Raw genomic sequence first — 27,362 nt, 5'->3', positions numbered from 1 at the left:
TTGGAAGGGAATACACACATACACACACACACACATACATAAATATATAAACACATACAAACATACACACACACACACACACACACATATGTATGTATGTTTGTATGTGTGTATTTATGTATGTATCTATATGTATATACATACATGCATGCATATATATATATATATATATAAAAAACTATACCTCTACCAACCTATTTTGTGACTGCTGCGGTTCACCTGACAGCCCAAAACACACCTTTACAGTTACACCATTCTTACTCCTATTACAAAACTTCACTGCGCACCCGCGTTCCCATATGCCCATCACCTTTGACCATCACAATTACACAGCTTCACAGCTATGAATGACTGAGCAGTCTCTGGTCACTTAACAGCAAAGTACCTAAGTCCTCACCATCCCCTGCTTCCCCCAGCCCACAGGTAAGAGCAGGTGGATTAATAGTGAAATGTGGACATGGCTCTGCAGTCTATCAGGCAATGGGAGGATTTCAGAAGGGGCTTTGAGTCCCTGTCAGTGCCAGTTTGTCCCAGGGATCTATTTTGTAGCCGTGGTGGTCTGAGAAATAAGAGATACACAAAGCTCGTGGGTCAGAAGTGATATCTTTTATTAGACCAACTAAATAAGTTTGTCCCAGGCTCTTTCTCTGCAGACAGGTACTCTCAGCTTCAGCAGGTCCCAGTGAGTGTTGCAGCCCGAGGTGGTGTTGAGGGGAACAGGAAGGGGCTGGAGCAGGAGAGAGCAGCTGTGGCTGGAAGGAGGGTAGGCTGAGAAGGGAGAAAGGTCAGGGCTCCTGGATGCTATCGCAATACAAGCAATAAATAATATAGTGATGATAACAGAGACAGGAAGCCACACAGCTCCTGCATCTGAGCTGTTGGTAATCAAGGCTGGGAAAAGAGACTATAGCTGCTGCCTTCTCCATCTGATCCGGGAACTCAGGCGGAGGAGGTGCTGCTCCCCCAGCAGGGTCTGAGCTGGGAAAGATTTTGATTAAAACCCCTCTCCAGAGGCTGGAACCAGCCCCCAGGGCTGCCCCCGGCTCTGCCATGAGCAGCTCCTATGCTGGATCCTCCAGGTAAAGGAGGGAGACTGCAGGGGAGTGCTGGAAAGGGTGCAAAAGGCTTGAAAAGTCTTTTGTGAACCCCTGTGCAGCCTCCAGGTGCCCAGCTCCAGCTCAGGGCACAGGGTGGTCTGTCCCTGCTGTCTCTCACACGAGGGGACGTGTCCTGGTCTTTGGCTGACCTGGGCCCACTTCCCCGGGGGCTCTGAGGCTGACTGGGTGAGTGCACAAAAACATCTGGTGAGCCAGAGGTGGACAGTGGCAGGGAGGGCAGGGCACAGGGGAGGCTGTTATGTGTGTTCAATAGCAAACAGCCTTGGAAGGTACCCCAGGAGCAGAGCACTGCCTGGGGACACTTCTGACATGCAAAACACTGGGTTCCTGCCTGCAGCTGGCATTTGCACACACATTCTCTTCCTGTTACCACAAGTGAAGCTGGGGGCCAAACATGCAGCATGTCAGCTACTCCCTGGTAAATGGTGATGGCCACACACTTGTAAATCTGAAGTAGCTTATGCCTCTGTGCAGGTGGGGTGAGCGGCCTGCCAGTCACTAAGGTATAGGTGTGCCCACGGGCAGTTCCCATGGAGTAACTGATGGTCTGTCAGTTTGCACGCTCACTTCCCTCGCAGGAACCTGCTCCTGTGCCCACATGTCCAGGCAAAAAGGGAGAAGGGTGAAGGGAAGATAACCATGGGGGCAAAGTCAAATGGCCCTGGATCAGCAGTGTAATACAGCGACTGGAGCTGCAGTCAGCCTGGAGTTACTGTGCTAATGTGCTAGTCATGTAGTTTAGGAAGGAATCAGGGTCTGATGTGGACTGAAGCTGCTTCTGAAACTGCTACTCATCTTGCCCCAACAGGCCGCAGGGTAATGTCCACATCTCACTCCAGATCATCCCATCCTTCGGGGGAAAAGGGAAAAGAAATGACTACAGTGGATCTGGCTCAGGTAGGGGAGATTTGAATCTTGCTAGCTGGGTCCGTCCTCATCAGCCCGAGGAAGAAGGGGGAGGCCAAGAAGCAGTGGGGCAGCAATGAGAAAGATGGGGAACCAGCGCCGGAGAGAAGGGAGTCTACTGGGATCCCTGCCTGTCCCTGTAGCCTGCCTCCAACTGGTCTGGGACAGACTGTTTCCTCCCTCCCAGCCAGCGCACTCCTCATCCATCGAAACTTCCTTCCACACTCCCTGCCATCATCTTCCCCAGTCATCACCTCTCCTACCCTTTTCAGACCTCCGCCTCTCCCGTCTGCCACTCTATGCGCCTCTGCCCCTTCAGACCCTCTGAGCAACTTGTAGCTTCTGCCTCCATGAATACTAGGGGAGCTGGTGCCCCTCTCAAGCCAGGATGTCTTCCCTTCTATGTACCATTGTGTAAGGATGTGGTGGCCAAGCCAAATGAGGGAATTTTAACGTTAGCTCTCCTGAAAGCAGTGGGTGATGGCAGCCATGGTGCCGGGGGAACAATGTGGAAGTCCTGTGCTATGATGGAGACCTTTCATTATAAGAGCAGGAATAAGATCTCCAGCTTTCCTCAAAAGCTTTCAGAAATTACTCTTCCCCACTGAGGGTAGATTCCCTGTTTCCATGACCAAGACAGATTTTCCAGACCTGCTTGTAGTTGACTTGCAGGGGTAGTTAATGGGAGAGCAGATGCTGAGATGGAGACCTTTGCTGTTTCAGGCACTGGCGACCTTCGAGGAGGTGGCTGTGTATTTCTCCAAGGGGCAGTGGGCTCTGCTGGACCCTGGTCAGAGAGCTCTCTACAGAGATGTCATGCAGGAGAATTATGAGATGGTGGCCTCACTGGGTAAGGATCCCTGTCCCCTCAGTATAGGGGCTTTGAAACATGCAGTTGCCTTCTGCTCAGACGTCTTCCCTGCTCTCTTAGATTTCTGGCAGAGGACCGCAAGGCTCCCAGAACCTGTGTAAGAGAGACTTTCTCCTCCAAACCCTCCTATGGGAGAAGAGAGTCGGTGGCAGTGGAGATGGGCAATCATCCATATTTCTAGGGCTACAAAGGGGAAGACGGGGTGTGCAATCTTTCTGTGCTTTCATATGGGAGAAAATGAATACAGAGAGGTCATGTTTTCATTCTTTCTCAGGACTGGCTCTGAGCTTGGTAAGGTTTGGGGTCTCACCTGGGCTAGGACGAGGTAAAGTGGCTGCACAGTTGGGCTGTGCCAGAGTCACAAAATCCCACCCTGCTTGGAGGTCTCTGAATCTGCTGCAAGGAGAACTGCATGTCTCTAAGGAACCATCTAGCTTTCCGACAGCCTCTCCATGAATATTTTCCTGTCCATTTGTTTTATACAACCCCTGCCTTCACATGCACATGCACACACACGCTTTCCACCAGCACATCTGGAAACAACTCTGCATCAGCATAACTGTAGAACTTTGCTCTTAACTGGTTTTTTCCCCAATCAGCTGGGTTTCCAGTTCCCCAACCCGATGTGATTTCCCAGCTAGAACGGGGAGAAGAGCCATGGGTCATGGATCTTCAGGAAAGAGAGATCCTGGGATACATCCACACAGGTGAGGAAGGGACCCCAGAAATCTTCTGCCTTTGAAACAAAGAGCTGAGATTCCCACCGTGGCCCAGTAAGTTCTTCCAGTTCTACTTCTCACGCAGGCCAGGATTTTCCCCCGGTGGTGCTGGATCCTCAGGGATGAGGTCACTCCTGGCTCCTTACCCATCCTGACTGACACTTAAGCATAGCTCTCCTCCCCCTTGAGATTTAGGATGGGCTGTGAAGGTCGAATTGGTCACCTTCTTCTGCTTTTTCACTGGGGAAGGATTTGGAGCATCTGTCTCCCATCTCTGGCCTAGAGTATACAAAAAACACCGTCCCCAGCCAAGGTGCCTACACCAACAAACCCCTGCTGTGGATGCAGTTACGACACCAGAAGGGCCATTCTGTCAGCTGATCTTGTGTCACACAGAAAAGTGGTGGAACGACACCTCCAAGATTACCCATTATGTCAGCCCAATAGGCCTGTCTCACATGGCTGGGGCCCTAGAATATAGAAAAGCCTTGGGTGTCCCTTCCCCCCAGCCTAAGGTATGACTGCTGACTGAATCATCTCTGTGTCACAGCAGGTGATAGGATGGTGAGTGAGAGCAAGGAGGAGATCCCTCTGCAAGAAGGACCTGAGCAGGCGGACCCCCAAGGGACAGCACTGGGAGAAGCCAACAAAGACATTTCCCATTGCTCTGAGCAAGAAGAAGCCTGTGAGAGCTGGTGCGGGCCAGAGACACAGCCAGCAAATCCAAGGTGCAGGTCCACTCATGAAGGAGGAGGTGTGCAGGACTTTGACAGAACCCCAGCCCAGCCAGGAACATGCAGTAGAGAGAAACTGCATAACTGCAGCACCTGCGGGAAAGCATTCAACTGGCGAGCACACCTCCTCCGGCACCAGCGCGTCCACACAGGCGAGCGCCCCTATGCCTGCCCCACCTGCGGGAAGAGCTTCACACATGTCTCCAACCTGACAGCGCACCGACGCGTCCACACAGGGGAGATGCCCTACACCTGCCCCAACTGCGGGAGGCGCTTCCGCTCAGGATCTGCCCTCATCGTGCACCAGCGTGTGCACACGGGAGAGAAGCCCTATGCTTGCCCCGACTGTGGGAAAAGCTTCAGTGACTGCTCCACCCTGACTGTGCACCGGCGCGTCCACACAGGGGAGATGCCCTACCCATGCCCTGACTGCAGGAAATGCTTTAGGTCGGGCTCTGCCCTGGCAGCTCATCGGCGCATCCACACAGGTGAGCGCCCCTACGCCTGCCCTGAGTGTGGAAAGTGCTTCAACCGCAGCTCCAACCTCCTCAACCACCGGCGCGTCCACACCGGCGAGCGCCCCTACCCATGCTCTGAGTGCGGGAGGAGCTTTGGCCGGAGTTCACACCTGCTGCAGCACCTGAGGAATCACATGGAGGAGAAGCCCTACCAGTGCCAGGACTGCGGGAGGGCCTTCAGCTGCAGCTCCAATCTCACCACCCACCGGCGCATCCACACAGGCGAGAGGCCCTATGCCTGCCCCCAGTGCAGAAAGCGCTTCCGTGGCAGCTCCTCCCTGACTGCGCACCGGCGTGTCCACACCGGGGAGAAGCCCTACGCCTGCCCTGCCTGCGGGAAGCACTTCTCCCGCAGCTCCAACCTTGTCACCCACCAGCGTGTCCACACTGGCGAGCGCCCCTATGTGTGCCCTGAGTGTGGAAACAGCTTCAGCCAGAGCTCAACCCTTGTCAAACACCAGAGGACCCACACAGGGAAGAGACCTTGATGGGGGCGTGGGAAGGGGGAGCTTTTTTTTTAGGGATGGAGCTTTATTCCACCTCAAGAGCTGCTGTGCCAGTAGGAGAGAGACTTCACATAGGCCCTGATAAAGGGGAAAGCTACTGGATCCCTGTAAAGTTTCACCAGGATCTACACATAGGATGGATGCCATCAGGAACTCTTATTGTGCAGTGTCTCTGTGCACTCCTGAAGCAAAGCACATTACGTGCTTCCCCTGGGGATGGTCTGGGCAGGGGGAAGCAGGGGCAGAGATTCTTAACCAGGGTATCCTGAGGTCCATTCAAGGGTGTCAAATATTAGATGTACAAATATGCACAAGATTAAACCCAGAGATTTCAAATCAGAATTCATAGTTTTAAAACCATTCTTCCCGGCTGTGGCCTTTCTGAGTTCTTCACAACAGAAGAATTGCTCTATTATTTTTCTGTAGTCAAAATGTCAATGAAAGCTAAGAGCTGGCATTTTCTGAGGGGTGTCTTGATTCTAACAAGTGATGGCTTGAGTCTAACAAGGTTGAGACCCACTGCCCTAAAGCCATTTGGGGTGGAAGAATGGGGAATGGTATAAGGCAGGCACCAGGCTGCAGAGACAGGGATGTGGACACAGGGACAGCATCTCAGGCATGTGTGCAGCTGGGCAGGGGTATGAAGGGAAACTGGGGATTTTGAAGGATCTCTTCCCTGACCTCCCCTGAGAGGTGGGGGTGCAGCATGGTGCTATGGCAGGAGCACAAGATGCTGGAAGACAGGGCTCCTGAGGCCAGATCCTTCCTTTGAGTGAGGAGTGAGGCCTTGTAGTCAGTGCTTGGTGGAGCAGGGGTCCTAGCAGGCAGGGCTCACTGTTTCAATAACCAGCCCTACTAGCATTTCCTTGTTTAGCTTCATGCTAGTTCATTCCCATCCTCATTCAAGAGCTGTTCCCCCACCCTCTTTATTGGTGGTGATAACAGCTTCCCACCTCCCCAGGCAAGTATTAGATATCACTAATTACAGAGTGCGCCAACTCACTCTGGAAGACAGAGAGAGAGTGGGCAGGAAAGCTTCATAAAATTTGCTAAGAAGAATTTTTCCAACTATTTGAGTTTGTCTAATAAAAGATTTTGGATTTACCCAAAGAACCTTGTCTTACTATTATTGCTGCATTTTATGTCCAACTTTACCATCCCTTCCTGGCTCTCTCTGTTGTGAAGGGCTTTATTAACCCAGACAGCAGGGTTTTAAATGCATTCCCTTTACCCTGCTTTGAGGGAGAGGCCCAGCTTACAATGTCACACACACAGGTGATTTTTTTTTTTTTACATAACTCTCCAAGGGATGTTTTTATTTCAGCCTAGTGGGGCAGGGTTGCCCCTCATGTTTCTGGGAATTCAGAGGTTTGGAGGAGTCTTTATTTTGTGTTGAGATTTTCACCATGCTTGGTTTCCATTTTTCTTGAATAATAGTCATAAAACTTTGGTCGTGAGTCCCTCACCTCTCCTAGTGTTCCCAGATTTTCTTGGTTACTGAAGTCTAAGAGGTGAGGAAGAAAACAGTATGTGCCCCGGACTCAGACATGTCCAGTGGTGTCAGTTCCTCCCCTTATTCCCTGCCTTGCATTAGGAATCACTCACTCCCCATATCTTTTTCACTTCCTTTCTCCTCTGCCAGGGGTGTAATTCATGCAGGATAAAAGCAGCTTCAGAGGCAGAATTCAGGAGCTCTGGGCTGGTGTGTGTGCCAGATGATGCTTGGAGCAGGAGCAGCTGTTCTCTGAGAAGCTGGATGGTTACACATCTCTAAAGGAGCTGCAGCCTGCCTCCTTTTCCCTGGAGCACCTCCAGCATCCATCCCCTCTCCCTGCCCCATACCCAGCCCAGCGAGGAATTCCAGGACCCAGGCAGAATCGTGCCATCCATCCATGGAAGCAGAGACACCGTGCCCTGGCTCAGTATGGGTGATTGGTAATGGCCCCGGAGCATAATCAGAGATGATGCCCTTCAGTGCCCAGCCCAAAGGAGACTTTTTCTGGTGGCTGGAACCAGTCCCCCCATAGCAGAGCTGGGCTCTTTCCAACAACAGTTCCTGATCAAGAAACTTCTGGCAGGTTCAGGGAAAATGGTGGGAACAGGCAAGAAACAATCCTTTGAGATCTCTATAACAAAGCACCTTTAGGCCAGCTGCTGGGGAGAGTGAATAGTCAGAGAATCCTCAAACCCTTTCTCCAGGAGAAAAGGAAAGATGGAGATCATTGTGCTTCACATCCTACCTGAATACCTGGGAAAGGAGATGCACCTAAACTTGCCACCTAAACTTGGACTTCAGAGTTCTCCAGGGCCAGATCCTAGTCTATCAGGTACCCCTGTGAGACTCAGTGCATAAGTACAATCTTGTTTCACCCTGCTTGCGTCCCTGAAAACTGTTAGCATATCTACTTTTGTAGCATGTTGTGCACTTAGCCTTAAGATTTAGTCACAAAAAGCAGCAAGAAGGAGGAGGAGCTACCCACCAACTGTTACTGCTGCCTGCCCTAGTGCAATGACAGGGAAAGTCACATCCTTGCAGAAAAACAATCATGAACTACAGCAAGCGTCTCAAAGATATGGCCCATGGGCCAGATACAGCCCAAAATACTATATCATCTGGCCCACAGGGCTCCTAAAGGGGCCAGGAATTCAGGGAAGGGGCAAGTAGGGACAGGACCCACCAGCAAATTCTGGTGTACATCCAGTAGCTGAAGAGTTAATGGAGTTGCTGCTGGGTGATGTTCTCCTCTATTGCAGCTGCTAGTCTTTTCACTGCAGGATTTAGCTTTGACAAGTATGACTGGTGATGAAATTCAGAGCACTAGGGGCATCTGTGAGGGCTGGTTGGTTCTCAGCACCTCTCTGAGTTCACCCTATCGAGGAACTATTTTGCATTATAATGTGGGAGAACTTGCCTGTCTTTTGCAACCCCTACATAGGGATGTTATGAGTACAATACCAGTGCCAAAGCATAAATCCAGCAGAGGTGGATAAGCTGTTCTTGCACTGTTATTGCCGCAGGTTATTGCTTTTGAGATGCTTGGACCCACGTAAGTCAGAGGCTGCTTTGGAGAGGAGATTGTGTTGGTTGGATGTTGATGCATGTTGTAATTGCCTATATAGAGACCGGCCTTCTGAGGAAGGACAAGCAGTGCAGCAAGGTAGGATCACATCATCATGCAAGCCTGGAATGAACAACAGTGGGTCCAAAAACCCTGCATAAGGAAAGCCACATTCACAGGGTTTGCGATGTGATTCCAGCTGTGTTTTACCCATGGGTGTGGGGAGACCTACCCCTCATCATGGCATGTGAGGGTGGTGGGTGAGTGAAATCTGTCACTCCACCCTGGCCCCTTTGGCAGGTCAGTGCATCAGTCCAGACAAAAAGGATTGGCTGTCACGGGGCACTGGGCTGCCCTGGGCCCTTAACATCACAGCCCTGAAGTGGGGATGCTGAGTTGTACTAGCCAGCAAGGAAAAGTAGCTCTTTTGCCACCCACACCCCAAGCCAGCAGCCCCTATAGTTCCCTCTCCCCACTGCCCCTATCAGGGGTATCTTTTACCCTCTTTGTCCTTCTCTATCCCAGTGTTTCCTCTCCTGTAATGGCAATTCAGCTCCCCTGTCTTAACCCCAGCACCTGGCCCCTGTCTCTGATATTACCCCTCTCCCCTCCTTCCTTTACCCCCATCTCCTTCCTTGGCCCCCATCTGATCCACACTCTGCCCCACTCTCCACTTGGATTTGCCCTCTCTGATCCCTTTAGTCCTCCTTTTTTAGCACAGAGGGGATTTTTATGACAAGCAATGGCAGAGCGAAGGCATCAGCTTCCACAAATATTACAGAGCAGCTTCAGATCTCTGAAGCATGGACCACTGCATGCTCTGGAAACAGCCAAGAAGGACATTTCCCTACAAGAGGTCCGGATAGAAACACGAGTGTTGTTCTGTAGCCTGTCAGGGACAGGAGAGAGACTGGGGACATTTGGGGATATTTCATCCCAGTCACATCCAGATGTTCTCCCAGGGTCTTTCCCTGCAGACAGATGCAGACAGCCAGTCCCAGCAAGTGTTGCAGGCCGGGTTGATGTGCAGGGGAACAGGAAGGGGCTGGAGCAGCTGACAAGGACTGTGATTGCTACTGGCATCAGGGGAAGCAGGAAGCGGAGAGAGGTGAGTGCTCCTAGTTCCTACTGCTATAATGCATCCAGTAAATACTAGTTCTAATAACCAAGAGCTTGGAGACGGTGGGGGTCTTGCATTTGACTTCTTTGTAATCGGGGCTGCTGGTGCCTCCCTCACTGTTATCCAGGAGTCTAGACAGTAGCTGCTGCTCCAGCTCAGTGGCAAGGAGAGACCATTGCAGCCCCTCGCTGCCCAGTGCAGGGGGACTTTCTCTATGGCTGGAAGCAGCCCCAAGCTCTGCAGACTCCAGATAATGGAGAGTCCTTGAGGAAAGCACTGGCATAGGCAGCACAGAGGCTCTGCACACACAACCTCTCTGCACCTGTCTCCGCTCCCCAGGGGTCCGCGAGTCCCAGAGCTGCTGTTCTCACTGATGCAGGCCAGGGCTACACAAGATGGTTAATGCACAGTAGCCTAATAACACTGCGCAGTAGCACATCACAGCACAGACAGTGCTAATCTGCTACTGCTCAGTATTATTAGGCTACTGCGCAGTAGCATCACTAAAGAGGTAGTTACTGTAGTTACTGCACATTTACGTAGTACTTCATTAAGCAAGTAAGAAATTAAATGTGCAGTTACTACTGTGCATTAATGAACATGTAGACACAGCCACACATACAGACAGGTTCTCACACCTGATAGTGCCAACCCAGCTACAGGAGCGTGAACGCCTCCAAGAATGGGACAGTGGGCAAGTAGGCTTGTCTCGGGGAAGAGAAGAGGAGGAAGAGTGAAGAGGGAGAGGCAAGACCAGAAGGGAGAGAAGGAGAAATGAGTGAGGGGAGAGCTTACTCTGGTCCCTAAGAAAAATGGTCTATACCAGGATGAAGTCTCCTTGTACCTGTGTGACTGCTTCCACGCAAGGGTAAAAGTACATTACTGAAGACTCACTCCCCTGTTTAATATAATTGCTCCATTATAACTCAAACCCTATGCTGAACTATTGCAATATAACACAATAAATATATTGAATTTTATTATAATCCGTTTAACAATATTATAATTCTGCTGGTACTAGTACAGCTGTATATACCGGACTTCATTTCTCTGTGCCTCAGCTGTTCAGCTGTAAAATGCAAATAATAGTATTTCTTTACCTCCCAGGGGAGCTGAGAATATAAATTCATTAAAGATTGTGAGGGGTTTTCATGCTGTTGTAGTTGCGGCCTGGAAGTACCATGAGCATGACAGGTCAATAGCAAATACAGGCAAGAAGACATAACACAAACATGCACATGGAAGAGGAAACAGAAATCTTTGTTTAAAAAAAATGCTGCATGGAAAGACTGGAGACATAGTACAAGTCTTCCAAACAACACTGGTGAAGTGCAAGTATGCACTGAGGACTCAATCCTATTTCATCTTCACGAGTCTAAGTGGCACGGACGTAGCTGCATAACAGCAATTTTTGGTGCTCATGCACATTTTGGACTCTATTTCCTCCCTGAGATAGAAAAAGATCATCCTGCACACCTAGCTGCTGAAAGTAAAACAGAGGAGAGCCCTCCCATCTTCTAGTCCAGCAACCTAGAATTGGGAGCCTTAGGTCATAGCAGGGGGTCAGCAGCATTTTTGGGCCAAGTGCCAAAAACACTCACAGCCATGACTTGTTAGATGTTGGCATGCCATGGGCAGATGGCAGGGGAGCTGCAAGGGCCCCTATCCTTGCTGTAGCAGTGTAGCCCCACCCCCTTTCCTAAGGCATGAGTGCCAAGCAAAATGCCATTGTGTGTCATGCGTTGCCTACCCCTGTGTTGCAGATTCTTTTCACGCAGAGAAGGGTTTGAACCTGCTCCCCAGCAAAGTGCACTCATCATTGGCTAGGTATTCCCAGAGCTGTCCCCTTGAAGCTGGACCCTGCGCCTTGCACCTAATAGCCAATGAGTAAACAGCATGAAAGAAGTTCCCACTGCATTGGGAGCAAGCGCCTTCCCCCTTGCACCCTTCAAGGGCAGCAGACGTTATTACTGAGTCGCACCCTTTTGCTATGTATCATGTTGTGGTTGCTCTAGGACTATATGTAACATTGGTGCTCAACTTCTGGCCTGTGTCCCAGCCCCATCCAGCACATGGAGCTTTGTCATGTGGCCTGTGGGGCTCTCCACGGGTCCAGCATTTTGGCATCAGGGTGGTGGAAGTGTTCACTGCCACGGCTCTGGGAGCTTCCACCGCTCTGTGTCTCCACATGTAGATGCACCCTACATGTAGAAGAGCGGTGTGTTCTTGTGGCCTCCTCTGAGGGCTGATCCTAAAACACCTGCTTTTACAGGAAATTGTAGAAAATCTTTAGGGGTTAGTATAGGCTTGTTGAGGTTTCCAACCAAGAATTTTGGATTTTAACAGAAAAAAAATATGGAAGTATTTCAAGTACAATAGTGTCAGAGTGACGTAATCACCATGGTAGTCCAGAAATTATGCAAGAGGCAAATATTGGGGGGTGATATCTTTTACTGAACCAAATGCATAGGTGACATAAAGTTAGACAAGCTTCCAAGTGCAAACTATTCTTCAGGTCTGATCTGAAGAAGAATGCTTTCCTTTAAACAAATTAGCAGATATTAATGCTTTCCTTTAACAAATTAGCATATGTTATGGAAGAGAAAAGGTTTGACTTGTTCCAGCATAGAAGTTAATGCATACTAGCTCTGTGTGTACACACATGCACTTTGCCTTAGCGTGCAAAAGAATTCCAGTTCAGACAAATCCAGAATCTGCCCTTTGGCCCCAGTAGGGGATGGGCAGGTACAGTTCCCCCAGAACCATTTTCCTGACCTCATCAGGGGTTCCTGTACTAACTAGTAAAGGCAGAATTTCATATTTGTTTTCCCTCCACCTCAGAAGGACACTTGCTTGTGTTTTCTTTTTACTTTACGGCCTTATTGATTAACCTTGCACCCAAAAAGATCTCTCCCCTTCTGCATTCTCCCAGGGTTATTCTTTTTGCTGAATTCTCTTCTCCACCAACTGCTGCCAGGATTAGATGGCATTTGTGGTTTGGCCAGTATACTGGGCTAAGGTATCTTAATTTTAGTTCTGAGGTATCCTATTCTTGGTATCCTATTCTTGGCTCTTAAGTCACCCACTTCACCCACATGGGTGACCTAAAGTAGGTTGCTTCCTTTCTTTGTGCCTGTTTCTGCCACCTGTTGAATTGAGGCCACATTTGGAAGACAGGGGACATATCCTACTAAACAGAGTCTTAGGAGTCAAAGTAGAAACCAGACACGATCACAAGATTCCAGCGTGATGCTGTAGTGAAGGCGGCTACTCCAATCCTTGAGTGGAAGAGAGGAGGAAGAGATGATTTTATCTCTATATGCCACTTCAGGGATTCCAGTACTGGAATACTGTGCTCAGTTCTGGGGTCCACATTTTCGGAATGAGTTATAAAATCGAAGGAGGTATAGAAAAGATCCATAAGAACTATCTGAGGCCTTGGAAAATGTCTTACACTGTCGAACTAAAGCAGCTCAGTAGATTTAGCTTGCCTGCTTCTCTGGGAAATAAGTTTTAATCCATCATATTGTATTGCCTGTCTGGGAAATAAGCTTTGATCCATCATGTTGTATTTTCTTGAATAGAACACACCTTTTTGCCCAAAAACCAGCTACTGGAAATTGCAGTGTATGTGAGAAATATGGTAAGAGCAACTTCTGCCACTTACCAGGCAAAAGGGGAATTAAAATCTTTATGGACTCACAGGGAGTAGAACAAGTAACAGGCTCAGCTCCCTTAGCTGCTGCTACTCCATTACTTACTACGAGGAAAGATCCTTTTTTCTTTATTCTACCTTTTAAAAACAAGGAGCATATTTTATTCTGGGCATGTTATTTGAGTGAAAATACTGTAATATCAGGCTCATTGCAGGAGTCATGGTGGACTATCTTGGACTGTGCTATTGAACAGAGGTGATTTTGCCCTTTTATAGTGTTTGGTTCACCATCACTTACTGATTTCTAAGATTTAAAAATGCCATAGGGGGATTACAATTCAAACTGCAAATGTGCCAAAAATTGCCTTTATACAATTATGCATGTGAAGCAGGATTTGCCTTCTGTTTACATTCCTGATGAAGCAGAGCACTGAGGATAAGTTTGTGATCTTCTACACGGACAACATGATCTCCTGCTTTGAGCAGGGGGTTGGACTAGATGACCTCCTGAGGTCCCTTCCAACCCTAATTTTCTGTGATTCTAACATTGGAGCTGCAAGCTGAGCTGGCAAATGCAATGTCTACCATACTGACAGCTACCATGGGTCATAAAATCAGTCACAAAAACTGTACCACCCAGGTAGTTAACAATGCTGTGCAAGCTGCTGGCTGTTGATATGTTGCTCGTTAACCTCAAGATATACAAATATTTCTACATCTAAACTGTCAGCGTGTAAGACCTGAAGGAATGCTGTGAGCTTGCTAAGGTTGGCTACAAAAAATTGCTGGGACCATATCCCACTACTGCTTGTCACTGCTCCCAGATGTAGATATTGTCCTGCAAATCCATAGAAGTTGTAAGTCAGATTTCCTGTCCCAAAACAAGTACCCTGTAATTATGTTGAAGTTATTTCATAATACGGGATCAGAGGTGTGACTGGTTTTTCCACATTCAGCCTCCACTGTTCAATTCTACCACCAAAATTGTTGAAAGGCACACCTGTACAGCTACTGAGGCAGCAGAGGAGATACAAAGCTTTTGAGATAGGCTGGAAGAGTTGTGAGAGGAGAGCTTCACTGGGCTCAAGGCCAAGGAACTGCTGAGGAAGTTGAATAAAGAAGGGTAGCAAACACCCAGGAGCTTTTTTTTAGCTGTGTGGACCACGTTCTATAACACATACCAGCTTTGCTGTGCTTGCAAAAGTAGGACTCTGTGAGGAACTATGATGATTTATCTTGGGTGCTATTAAAAAAACCTCCAGTGTGGGCATGTGTAGAAGAATGTGTCCTATTTGTCCTGGTGGGGTGAATCCAGAGAAGGTGTGGAGAGTGCCGCCATACCTCGCTTTGGTTGTGCAGTGCACACATAGTACCCAGCATACCTCCTCCTGGATCCTACAGCATAACAATCTGTCTTTGTAATGGAGACTTATTTGCTGAAGTGCTGGGTGTGAAGTCTTATGTATTTACGTAAAGTGGCAGAAGGGAACCCCAAGTAAGTACAGGCGCATGAGAGAGGGTACATGTTTTTCATCCTTTTCAGATTGATGGGAAGCTCATACAAAAGTGTCTTGCTGGTGGCTGAGCTCATTTTAGGTGTGTTGGGATCCTGGGCTCCTGCAAGAAGATTTTTTTTCTCTTGCAAACAACCTGTGAGTCCATGGGAAGGCCAGTCTCCAGGTATTTACACTAAAAGTAACACTGATTAAGAAGATTCGTTTCAAGGAGTTGTACTCAGAAGTCTTCAGCAAGCTGCTGAGGAAGGACTTCCCCGGGAACATTCAGCACAGGGGAATATTCCTTCAAAACTGTCTCCATAGGGCTGCAACCACTGCAGCATCTTACATCCAAGGTGACATAACTCCACATAACTACAATACCTACTTTTCATATGTGGCAACACATCATCCAAATGTGCCTGTCTCACATGCCTGCTCACAGTGCTACCTTAAGGCAGTAAGACTGCATCACTTCTGGTTTTAGAGGTCTACAGTAGGTATTATATCTTTGGAGTATTCTGCCTTTCAGTTCCCCAGAATTATTTGCTTTATTCTGCACTCCTTATTCCCCTAAATCACATGCGGCCTCCATCTGGCTCCTATATATCTATCTTTAAGCCACTCAGTCTATGGTCCCCACATATGCCGTTCCCACTTAAATCTTCCCCTAGTGCTCCACATCTCTTTTGCTTCTCACCATTTCTTTTCTGGTTTTTTAGACACAGGGCTGCAGTCCAGTTCCCCGAGCCAGGACATGTTAACATTTTCTGGTGATCATGTACTAGGAATGACTTTGTTTCTACATGCCAAAACTGCAGATAGGGATCATCTTGAACAAAGGCATTTTGAATTCAGCCTCCATGGATGTAACAGGAAATGGTGACCAGAGAAGAAGGGGAAAACATGTGAGTTCTGTACCAGGAATTGAGAGGTGGTGGAAAACTTAAAATGCCAGCTAAAATACACACTGGAATCAGCAGCCCTGGGCATCAGTTTAACCACAGAAATGGTGTATTAAAAAAAAACCTCTCAGAAAATCTCATTGATCCTTCCCTCTGAAAACTTCTAAGCTCTGTATCAGAATAGGAATGTTTCGGCTCTGCCTGTGACTGAACTGGTGGGATAATGGCAGGGGCAGCAGATACTGAGTAGGAAACTCTTGCCATTCCAGGATCTGGTGACCTTCCAGGAGGTGCCTGTGTACTGATAGGCAGCAGCCTCTGCTGCACTAAGATCAAAGAGCTGATCCAGGGGACATCATGCAGGAGAAATATGAGACCATGAACTCCCTGGGTAAGAATCCCTGTCAGCTTGAAGATTCAAAGCTCTGGGGTCTCCCACATGCTTGGGTCAGCTTTTGATCAGCTTTTTCTCCCCAGTCTGTCAGATTTTGAGAGACTGTGTAAAACAGATCCACATCCCCATCCATGGGAGACAACGCTGCGGTGTGCAGTGGAGGTGCTAACCCATGTCCAACCCCCAGACTCCAAAGGGAGTAGAGTATTATATCTACATGTCTGAGTTTGTATTCCCACTCACCTACACACAGTTTTCATGGTACTATGCCTGGAAAGGACTCTGGTTTTAGCTGGATTAGAAAGAGACAAGAGATTTCATGCCTCTGCTCTGTAGCATCATGAAATCCCATGTGTGGACGTCCTTGAACACCTGGTAGAGGGAGCCACTTGTTTCCTACAAACCACCTGACTGCTACAGAGGGTCTCCAGCAAATCGCCCACCCTCTTGGTTGATACATGGGCACCCACACAGCTTGTACATTTGTAAACTGCTCAGTTTAGAATAACTCTAAAACTCTAGTTTTACCTGTTTTCTTTCCTTGGAGCAGGATTTCCATTATCCAAACCTGAGGTGATCTCCCAACTAGAACAGGACGAAGAGCCATCAATCAAAGATCTACAGGGCTTTCCAGGAAAGGAAATACAGAGAAACACCAATGCAGGTGAGGAATGGGTTAAGTGGATGCTTACATCCGCTATCACTGGCATAAAGGTTTTGCTTCTCCACGGATGCCCTAAAAGCACTCCATTTCAGCCTCATCTCACCCAGGTCATGACTTAGCCATCAGGCTTCATACACGCATGGCAGGCATCACTCATGGCTTCCCTCTCACCCTGATTGACATCTGTCCATATGGGACGTGGGGAAGTAGTCTCTCTCCCTCTCTTTCTGGACAAGCATTTGGAGGAGGCATTCAGGGCCTGACTTCTGTTTTCCTAAGTTTTATTTTGGTTTGTATCTCTCTTTCCCATTCCTTCATCTGAGTTTCCTTCTGCCAACATGGGGGGATAACTCATGACTAGATTCTTTCTTTATCCCAAAAGGTAAGGGGACTGTGACCGTGAGCAAGGATGACAGTCCCTACGAAGAAGGTCCTGAGCAAGTGCATCTGAACAAGGTGGTACCGGGAAGCCCTGAAGGAGATATTTCCCATAATTCCATGCAGGGAAAAACCCATAAGAACCACCACAGGACTCAAAGACAACAAGGAAAGCTGGTAGGAAAGAAATGGGCTAAATCTACTTTCCAAGACCAAAGTCCGGAGGATGTAAATGAAACCATGATCCCGCTAACAATCTGCAGTAAAGAGAAAATGTATGAGTGTCCTGAGTGTGGGAAAAGGTTCACTCAGAGATCAAACATGATGAGACATCAGAGAGTCCACACAGGTGAGAGGCCATATAACTGCTCCGACTGCAAGAAGAGCTTCAATCAGGTATCCAACCTTATTGTCCACCAGAGAATCCACACAGGAGAGAGACCGTACAAATGCCCCAAATGCGGGAGGAGTTTCAAGCAGAGCTCTGACCTTCTTAAGCATCAGAGAATCCACACGGGCGAGAGACCCTACGGATGTCCCGACTGCGGGAAGACCTTCAAGGTTAGCTCAGAACTTATTTCACATCACACAGTCCATGCAGGAGAGACCCCGTACAAATGCCCTGAATGTGGAAAGTATTTTGCTTATTTTTCATCCTTGGTATCACATCAGAGAACCCACGTGGGAGAGAAACCCCATGAATGCCCTGACTGTGGGAAAAGCTTCCACCAGAAGGCATACCTGGCTGTGCATCAGAGGATTCACGTGGGAGAGAAGCCCTATAAATGCCCCGACTGCAGGAAGACCTTCAGCCAGAACTCAAACCTTATCAAACATCAGAGAATCCACACAGGAGAGCGGGCATACAAATGTCTGGACTGTGGGAAAAGCTTCACGCTGAGGTGCAACTTTTACACCCATCGCACCGTTCACACAGGAGAGCGGCCCTACAACTGCTTGGAGTGTGGGAAATACTTTGCCAGTTTCTCAGCCCTCATTTCACATCGGCAAATCCACACAGGGGAGAGACCCTATAAATGCCCTGACTGTGGGAAAGGCTTCAAGCAGAGCTCAAGCCTCAGTAAACATCGGCGCATCCACACAGGAGAGACTCCCTATAAATGCCCTGACTGTTTGAAAAGTTTCACTCAGAAGTCCAACCTTGTCTCACACCAGAGAACCCACACAGGAGAGACACCTTACAAGTGCCTTGAGTGTGGGAAAAGCTTCTCTCTGAGCTCAAACCTTGCTTCCCACCAGCGAGTGCATACAGGAGAGACTCCCTATAAATGCCCCAACTGTGGGAAATGCTTCAAACAAAGATCAAACCTCATTGTCCATCAGAGAACACACACTGGAGAGACACCATATAAATGCCCTGAGTGTGGAGAGAGCTTTAAACAGAGTTATGAAGTTATTTCACACCGAAGAATCCACATGACCGAGAGACCTTATAAGTGTCCCGAGTGTGAGAAAAGCTTCTATGATGGCTCATCCCTTATGAAGCATCAGAGAATCCACACGGGAGAAAAACCCTATAAATGCCCAGACTGTGGGAAAAGTTTCTGTAACAGCTCACACCTCCGGAGACATCAGAGAATCCATACTGGGCAAAAGCCCTATCGCTGCCCAGAGTGTGGGAAGAGCTTCAGTCAGAGCTCAGCCCTCGTTGTCCATCAGAGAACCCACACCGGGGAAAAACCCTATAAATGTCCTGACTGTGGGAAAAGCTATAAGGCAAAGGTCTCTTTAGTATCCCACCAGAAACTTCACATGGGATAGGAGCTGTTGGGGGTTCTCACTATAGGTGACTGAGTCTGTGCCCTTCTGATGCAAAATATGAATGTGCTTCATTTGAGGAATATCTGGACGCGGTTACCATATTGGTTGAGGGGGAGATGGTTTGGATTTTAATAGGAGATGCTTGGTGGGGTCCAGAGGAGGACAGAGTGCTGAGTACTGTGGAGATAAAGGGATCTGACAACGAATTGCTAGGAAGACAGTATTGTGGGTTTCTCACTGGTTTTCATATTCAAAGGAGAGACAAATTTCCCTGTTGCAGGCTTCTTAGTTGTTATCACTGTTAGGTGCCTAGGGAAAAGGGAATGCTATTCAGAAAATCAGTGAGAGGCATAGATGCTTATATTTGGACTATAAGAATTGCTAATCCATATTGACAAGATTTTGCAGTGATGTATAGCGTATTGGACACCCCTGCAGTTGGGGAACAGGCACTCAAAATTGGCAGATTAATAGGAGAGGTTCCCAGGAAAAATGGGGTGTTTGGAAAATCGTCTTGTTATTGTGACGGCAGTGTAGGGCTAACAGTAAGGAAACATGGGCTCAGGATTCCTGGGTTTTAATTCTCAGTTCTGATTTGGGAATAGGTCCAGTGGGTTGGAGCAGTGGAGGCTGGAAAATTGACCTCCTCCTGTCTTTAGTTCTCAGTTCTGAGAGGGGGCTGAGGTCTACTGGGTAGAGGGAAAGGCAGAAAAGACCCCTGAAGCCCATCCCAGCCAGAGGAGTTTATGATCATTTTAATTTCTGGATTCACGAATCAACTCTGCTAATGTCTCTGTGAGAGCTCTTTCCCCTCTCTGTCCATTTGTTACTTCTATCCCCAAGGTCTGGAACAGCCTGCCATTGGAGGTGGTTCAAGCACCTACACTGAACACCTTCAAGAGCAAATTGGATGCTTATCTTGCTGGGATGCTTATCTTCCTGCCCTTTGGGCAGGGGGCTGGACTCAATGATCTTCCGAGGTCCCTTTCAGCCCTAATGTCCATGAAATATATGAAATCCCTAGAGGATACAATAGAAGTCATCGACTTCCCTGAAGAGTGGTGAGGCATGAGTGCCTGCTCTGTCTTACGTAGCTGAGAAAGACAAACACAAGGCTGTGTTGTTATTTTACATCACACAATATTCTCCTGTCCCTTCCTGGCTTTATATGTTGGTAGTGAGTTTTACTGAGGCAAAGGAAAAATAAGGTTTTATCTGGAAGGGCTCAGCCCACTGCCATTGTATCTGTGAGGTGTCATCAAACAGATCTGTTCAGCGTGGTGAGTGTTCGGTTAATCCATCTCGTCTCTGCTCGGAAACTAAGTCTTCTTCATTCTGCTCTGACCAGTTCACTACCTACTTTGCAGACAAAATTGTCCGTATCTGGCATGGCTTGGGGACAACCAAAAATCACTAATAATGTTTATTGTGAACTTTTCATCGCTCTTGTATCCCAGGAATTTCCTTAATGTTCTTCAGCTTTAGAAGCAGGAGATTAGGATAGTCCAAACCAGGACAGTTCCTTCTTTTTTATCAGTGTCCTTTAAGGATAATCACTCACTCTCCAGTCCTTTTGCTGGTATCTCCTATGATGAGTAAAGGTTTAATTTAAGGGGAGGGCCATTCCACTTGATTAACAACTTGATTAACATACATTATTAACCACTTGATTAACATTCCTTGTGATTCTGGACTTGCAATAAAATAGAAAAGAAAAATAGTTCTATGTACTTGTTATGGGTCTTATTAAAACATGAACAAGTATCTACTGTTAAAGAAACGTATAACTGAGGTTAAAGCTACTCACATGCCACTTTAACGCTTAAGCGTGAAACCTCATAATCAAGTCAAGGTTACAACTGAAATGGAATCAGTAAATCATCAATTTCAAACCATTAACTTAATACACTAACTAGTAATCAAATACCAAATTTGACAAAACAAGGGTTTCATTGATTCTGGAGCAGGCAAATAAAAGAAGTGACTGATGTGATTTAACCTAACATTTCCTATCAAAAGATCCTGTCTTGACAGTCTAGGCAGTTTAGTAGGTACAGGGGATGATGCAGATAGGCACCGAATAAAGAGGTTGAACTTGACATAATGCCCTGCCCAAAGGTGGCATTATGCCCTGCCCAAAGGTGATCTGAAGCAGTAGACTATACTGTCTAGTCTTAAGGAAATACCAACACCCAACTTATTTCTTAAACCACAAACCCATGGCTGTCACATTGCCCCCATAAATCTGATGGTCCTTATGATAGTTATTACTGTACTGCGCTTATTTCCTGCAACCCTCAAATAATGTGGGTTTTAACAAGTGTTTCAAGAACAAAATGAATTATCAAGCCAGGTTTACAGCTCACAATGACAGCTTTCAACACTTCTATAAATTTGGAGGCACTAGTATAGATTAGGGACTTGGGGTTTAGGAAACTATTTCCCACAAACATGTAGCCATTCATTCCATCAACACATGTGCACACACCTTAATAGCAAGAGAGTGTCCTCATGCTTTGTGGTCCATTCGTACTTTTGACACATGGGACTGCAGTTAATGGAACTGAAATGATGTAGGAGGCAGTTCCCACTCCTTCCCTCTTGGGAATCATCTTCATAGATTTAGAGCCAGATCTCTCTGAATGTAGTCAGCATGGCCCATCGCAGGCTGGCCTGATGTCACTCTGGAAAGTTTCATTCATGAATTACCACCGCCTAGAAAGATCTTCTGTTGCAGATGCAAGCAATATACATGGAAGTGTAACAGCAGCTGAGTGCTTAGGACAGCAGCGATGCATGGGGACAGTGCCATACGTGCAATTGTGTGGCTGAAGCAGCAGCTGTTATTTTTCCACCCCACCCCCAGGTCAGCACCCAGGGCTGCTGCCCTAGTCATCCCACCTTCGTTACACTACTGAATATATGCTCAAAAAATACAATGACTGTGAGGATCCTTTCAGAGAAAGGAAAGCTAGTGCCAGGTTTCTGGCTAGCCCACATTCAGACCTAGATCCCACAGCAGGTTTCAATGCAGGGTCAACATTCAACACCAACACTATAGACAGCCTAATCGTTGTCCCCACTGGTGCACACTCACATATCTCCATACACCTTCACAGGACTTCTTAGCGCTTCTTAGGCCTTTTGTCTGCTGCCACATTACCCTTCTCTCAGTTGTTAGTTATCCCATCCATACAGCAAGCCAGGAAAAGTGGGAAGCAGGGCAAGACCCACCCCAGCAGGGTCTTTCTGTTTCTCTCCAAGACTGTTACAAATATCTATGCTGAGACACCCTACCTGATGATTTCAGACAGTAATAAAAGCACTGGATGTTTTATCTTGCGGCTGCAGCTCTTCACTTCTGTCTGAAACAGGTGCATGGGAGGAGGCAAAAGAAAAGTCCTGGTGTTGAGTTTCATGGCCACATCTCCAGAACCAAACCAATTAACATGGGTTTGGAAGAGAAAACAGGACAGAAGAGCACTGGGACAGAAATGCAGTTATCATTGGGAGTCACAGAATTTACGAGGACAATGGAAGCTGGATCTGATGGGAAATAAATACCTAAGATGGAGTTTGTCCAATAGAGATGGGAGCCTACAGCTGATCTCCTTTCACATAGAAATAGCATGGTTCTACTTGGGTGTCACTAGATTCCTCACTGTGCTCGGCAAGGGGCATGGTGAAAAGACAGATACTGGAGATGTTGTCAGGGAGAAAAAAGAGGGCTGCTTCCCCTCCTGAAGGGTCCATGTATCCAGCTACTGCAGCTCCTCCCATGTAGAAAGTATGTATATGTAGATTCTCACATGTCTAGTAAGGTGTAAGATAGGGGTTCTCACCATTAGGACAGCTATATGGCTTTCCTGTAGTGCAGATTCTTGGCTACAGCATGGCTTCACAAAGGTCCTCCAAACTTTCCTTCCAGTCGGTTACTCCATCTGTTCCCTGGGTAGTTTCTTACAGCCACCGATTTATGTCTGCCATGGATTCTGCTATGGACTCTGGTGGCAGCAGCAGGAACGTGATGGGGGGCCCATACTCAGACCAGCCTGGGGCTGCAGGTTAAGACTTCAATCTAAACTGTACTTAAAAGTTTCAGAGGATGTAGTCTGTTCCAGTGCTTAAACATCCTCATTTCTGGAACACTTGATTTAATCTCAGATGTTACCAGCATGGACTGATTGAAATCGCCTATTTCAATGATGATGTTAATCAGCCAAGAGGCATTCATGACCTGCAATTAGATATTTGGGCTTCACCCTAAATTGGATAGTCTTTGCTAGCTATGGAGATGCCCCATAATTACTTAAGGAGACCTTTATTGGGATTTTGAATTTTTAAAAAATTTTTAGAATGAGAAAAAAAGGAATTTCCTTACTAGATAGTTAATTTTTTACTCGTGATTTACACCAAGCTAATTTGGGTAGAAATCAGCTTTTATGAATGGACTGGCAACTCAGAAAAATTATTACTGTAATTTTATCAAATCCTGTTTTGCATTCAAAACCAAATGATTTTGTACTGTTCTTGTCACACTGTTTCAAAATTTTAGAACAAACTTATTTCATTTCTTATACTTCATTTTAATTCCCAATGTAAGAGAAAAAAAAAAACTCACTTGCTTTTTCAGCGCCAAATCCATTCCTAAACTTTGCATATACAAAGAATGTATGGCTGAAGAATGTGCAATAGTTAAGAATTCATTTAGTATTCAGCAAATGCTACTTCCAGAGTGCTTGGCAAGTGATTTCCACCTCCGACTCTCTTTAAAATTTCAGAAGTAAACCTGTACTGCTTAAAACTTTAAAATGATGAATATATTATAGTAAGTTAGGCTTAAAATATAGACCAGGGGTAGGCAATGTTTTTTGGCCGGAGTACTGAAAAAACCCACAATGTCTACCTTGGAAGGTGCCGGAGCGCTGACATGCTTGCAGCAGGGCTTGTAGCCTCTCAGCCGCCTGCTGGGAGCAGTCTGGGCTCCGTGTCCTGGCAGCAGCTGCTTAGAGCCTGGGCTGGTGGTGCTGTCCCAAGCAAAATGGCCTTGAATGCTATGCTCAGCACACATGCCAGGGGGTTGCTAACCCCAGATGTAGACTATCAAGATTTCAGATAGAATTACAATTTCAAATAATAATTTAATAAGAAAGTTTATTTGAAATAAAATCAATTTAAATTTATAGATTTTTTATCCACTATGACTGTGACCTTGATTTGATGTTTGAATATTTTCACTTACAGTCCTAGGTATAACCATAAACTGCATCTCACGGGGGGGACTGGGAGCAACGTGGTAGTGCTACTCATGGAGGGGTAGCTCCTATAAAATACCACCATGTTGCAACCTCCAGAGTAAGGTGAGTATAGGGCATCCAAAAACCCTAGACCCCACTGCCTTGTGGGTACTCCTCAGTTGGAGAAAAGCTAAGGGACATCATCCTGACAGGAACATACCCTCACTGAGGCATTAAGCAGCCAGCAGAATTTCTTATCTGTTGTTCTCTGGCAGAACACACAACCGTCGAGGCACTGAGCATCTGGACTTGGTCTGGACTTTGGATTCTGTCTCAATGGTGTAAAGAACGGTAGGTCTTGGACAACCTCCACTCCTCCATACTCTTGCCTCAGCATACGTGTTGAAGGTCTTGGCATGATGGTCTCAGGACTCCATGTGAGCGGATTCATCAGGCACCTGAATAGACCTCTTAAGCGTATGCCATGATCCAGAGGATTGAGTGTTGCCTACTATATTTTCACTCTTAGTTTAGTGAAGTTACAGTAGTTTTAACCTTGGCAAGGTTTGTTAGATCTTGACAGGCATCCTTTAGGTCAAACCCGTAATAAGTACACAGACAGGTTTATTCATCCTAGTTTCTGACACGGCTCCACAATCCTGAGTGTGGTGAATTAAATGAGTTGCCTGAGGGATGCATGGGCCTCTCCTTAAATTAACCCCTTTTCCCTAGAAAGGAGAGTCAGTTACAGGTCTAAGGAGTGAGAAATTTCTCTTAAAGGGAAGGAAATAGTTTCATAGTTTCTAGGGTCGGAAGGGACCTGAGTAGATCATCTAGTCCGACCCCCCGCCATGGCAGGAAAGAGTACTGGGGTCAAACGACCCCAGCAAGGTGTTTATCTAACCTCCTCTTAAAAACCCCCAGGGTAGGGGCCAGCACCACTTCTCTTGGAAGTTGGTTCCAGATCCTAGCCACCCTGACCGTGAAGTCGCGCCTCCTGATATCTAGCCTGAACCTGCCCTCTGCCAGCTTGTGACCGTTATTCCTGGTCACTCCTGGCGGTTCTTGGGGGAACAGTGACTCCCCCAATGCCTGCTGATCCCCCCTGACTGGTTTATAACAGGCCACAAGATCCCCCCTCAGCCTTCTCTTTTGGAGGCTGAACAGGTTCAGGTCCCGTAGCCTCTACTCATAGGGCCTGCCCTGCTGCCCCTGATCATGCGAGTGGCCTCCTCTGGACCATCTCCATGCTGTCCACATCCCTCTTGAAGTGCAGCGCCCAGAACTGGATGCAATACTCCAGCTGCAGCCTGACCAGTGCTGCATAGAGGGGGAGGATCACCTCTCTGGACCTGCTCGAGATGCATCTGTGGATGCATGACAAGGTGTGGTTGGCCTTCCTGACTGCATCCCCACACTGCCGGCCCATGTTCATCTTGGAGTCAATGATGACCCCCAGATCCCTTTCCGCCTCCATGCTGACAAGAGGGGAGTTCCCCAACCTGTGGGTATGGTGCCGGTTGTTCCTCCCTAGGTGCATCACCTTGCACTTGTCTGTGTTGAAACCCATCCTATTCTCGTCCGCCCACCCTTGTAACCTGTCCAGGTCTGACTGTAGCCTGTTGCATCCTTCCAATGTGCCCACGTCCCCCCACATCTTAGTGTCATCAGCAAATTTGAACAGGGTGCTTTTTACCCCCTCGTCCAAATCGCTGATGAAGATGTTGAACAGTGCGGGCCCGAGGACCGAGCCCTGGGGGACCCCACTGCCCACGTCCTTCCAGGTTGAGAAGGACCCATCCACCACCACCCTCTGGGTGTGGCCCTCCAGCCAGTTGGCGACCCATTTGACTGTGTGGGTGTCTACACCACAGCCCCCCAGTTTCTTAATGAGAACAGGGTGAGAGACAGTGTCAACAGCCTTCCGGAAGTCCAGGAAGACTATATCCACTGCTACCCCTGCATCTAATGATCTGGTGATCTGATCGTAAAAGGCCACCAGGTTGGTCTGACAGGACCTGCCACTGATGAACCCGTGTTGGTTGCCCCTAAGCATGCAGTCCCCTGCTGGCCCCTCCTGGATGTGTGCCAGCATAATTTTCTCGAACAGCTTGCCTAGGATCGAGGTGAGGCTAACCGGCCTATAGTTTCCTGGGTCCTCCTTCCTGCCTTTTTTGAAGATGGGGACCATGTTGGCCCTCTTCCAGTCCTCCGGTACCTCACCAGAGCACCACAAGTGCTCATAAAGTTGTACCAGGGGACTTGCAATGACCTCGGCCAGTTCCTTTAGAACTCTAGGGTGGAGATCATCCGGACGGGCTGACTTGAATATGTCCAACCCCTCCAGAAGCTCCCTAACTAAATCCTCGCTAACCCGTGGTCCAGGTGTGCCTCCCCCGGGGCCCAAGGGGGGCCCAGCAGGGAGGCGGCTGTTCTGGTCCCTACTTAGGAAGACGGAGGCAAAGAAATCGTTAAACATGTTAGCTTTGCCATCTGGTGTGATGACCAAGTTTCCCATCGCATCCTGCAAGGGCCCCACATTACCCGGGACCTTCTTTTTACCCCCTACGTATTTAAAAAAGGACTTCTTATTGTCCTTAATCTGGGAAGCTAGTCCCAGTTCCATCTCTGCCTTGGCCTTCCTAACTACCCCCCTACATCCCCGAGCAACTACAGAATAGTCCTCCCTGGTGATGACCCCTTCTTTCCATTGGGTATAAGCCTCCTTTTTAGCAAGGAGACATTTCCGGATGCTTTTGGTGTGTTAGAAATATTATTAAAAATGCATTATCAATAAGTCTTGTTAAAACAGCGCAGCTGTCAGCCCTCCCTGGTGAGAGAACTGGGAGAGCTACTGAGAGCTCTTTGTATTAAGGTATCACTCTCTCTTTGTTTTGCAAAGTTACTATCTCTTTGTTACAGTAAAGCATATACTCCTCAGCTTTTCTCATGCAGATAAGAGTAAATTGCAATTCTAGCCTTGAAGCAAGGAAAATTCAAACTTTTGTAACCTCAGGTACTTTCTACCCATGCGCAATGAATTAATACATATAAGCCTATCCACCCCGCATACTTAAGTAGTTAATTATAATACACATGCGACGTATGATTTGACGTATTCACATACATGTTTGTATGAATCGGAAATGAGTTGTAAAAGTTCCTCCTTCTGCACACGTGGTCAGGAGAGAGGGGATAAAGCCAGCTGGGCAGCTTCCCTCGGGGGCAGCAGAGTGTTTGATCTTTTGTCTCTCTCTCTGACCCTATTTGCAAATATATACCTTTTGTGTTGCTAATAGA

At 47.5% G+C, this 27,362-nt stretch overlaps 1 protein-coding gene across 8 annotated transcripts; it reads left to right on the top strand.

The window, feature by feature from the left end:
• Positions 1–720: 720 nt before the first annotated feature.
• On the top strand, positions 721–27,362 carry LOC149852435 (uncharacterized). 8 transcript variants are annotated; one of them, XM_090028904.1, is made up of 6 exons: positions 721–1,079; positions 1,927–2,015; positions 2,748–2,874; positions 3,495–3,602; positions 4,165–5,270; positions 17,314–27,362. In XM_090028904.1, the coding sequence occupies exons 1-6, from the start codon at positions 1,064–1,066 to the stop codon at positions 18,823–18,825; spliced, it is 2,958 nt and encodes a 985-aa protein (XP_089885030.1). In that variant the 5' UTR covers positions 721–1,063; the 3' UTR covers positions 18,826–27,362. The 8 variants fall into 8 exon arrangements, with proteins under 8 accessions (XP_089885030.1, XP_089885026.1, XP_089885028.1 ...); XM_090028900.1 differs by lacking the exon at positions 17,314–27,362 and having other exon boundaries at positions 722–1,079; positions 4,168–6,472; XM_090028902.1 differs by lacking the exon at positions 17,314–27,362 and having other exon boundaries at positions 736–763; positions 4,165–6,472.

Source organism: Crocodylus siamensis, chromosome 15 (assembly GCF_052110815.1).
Source record: "Crocodylus siamensis isolate JL-2025a chromosome 15, ASM5211081v1, whole genome shotgun sequence".
Taxonomy (NCBI): domain Eukaryota; kingdom Metazoa; phylum Chordata; order Crocodylia; family Crocodylidae; genus Crocodylus; species Crocodylus siamensis.
Note: the sequence above shows the minus strand (reverse complement) of the source record. Positions and strands in the feature narration are given on the sequence as shown.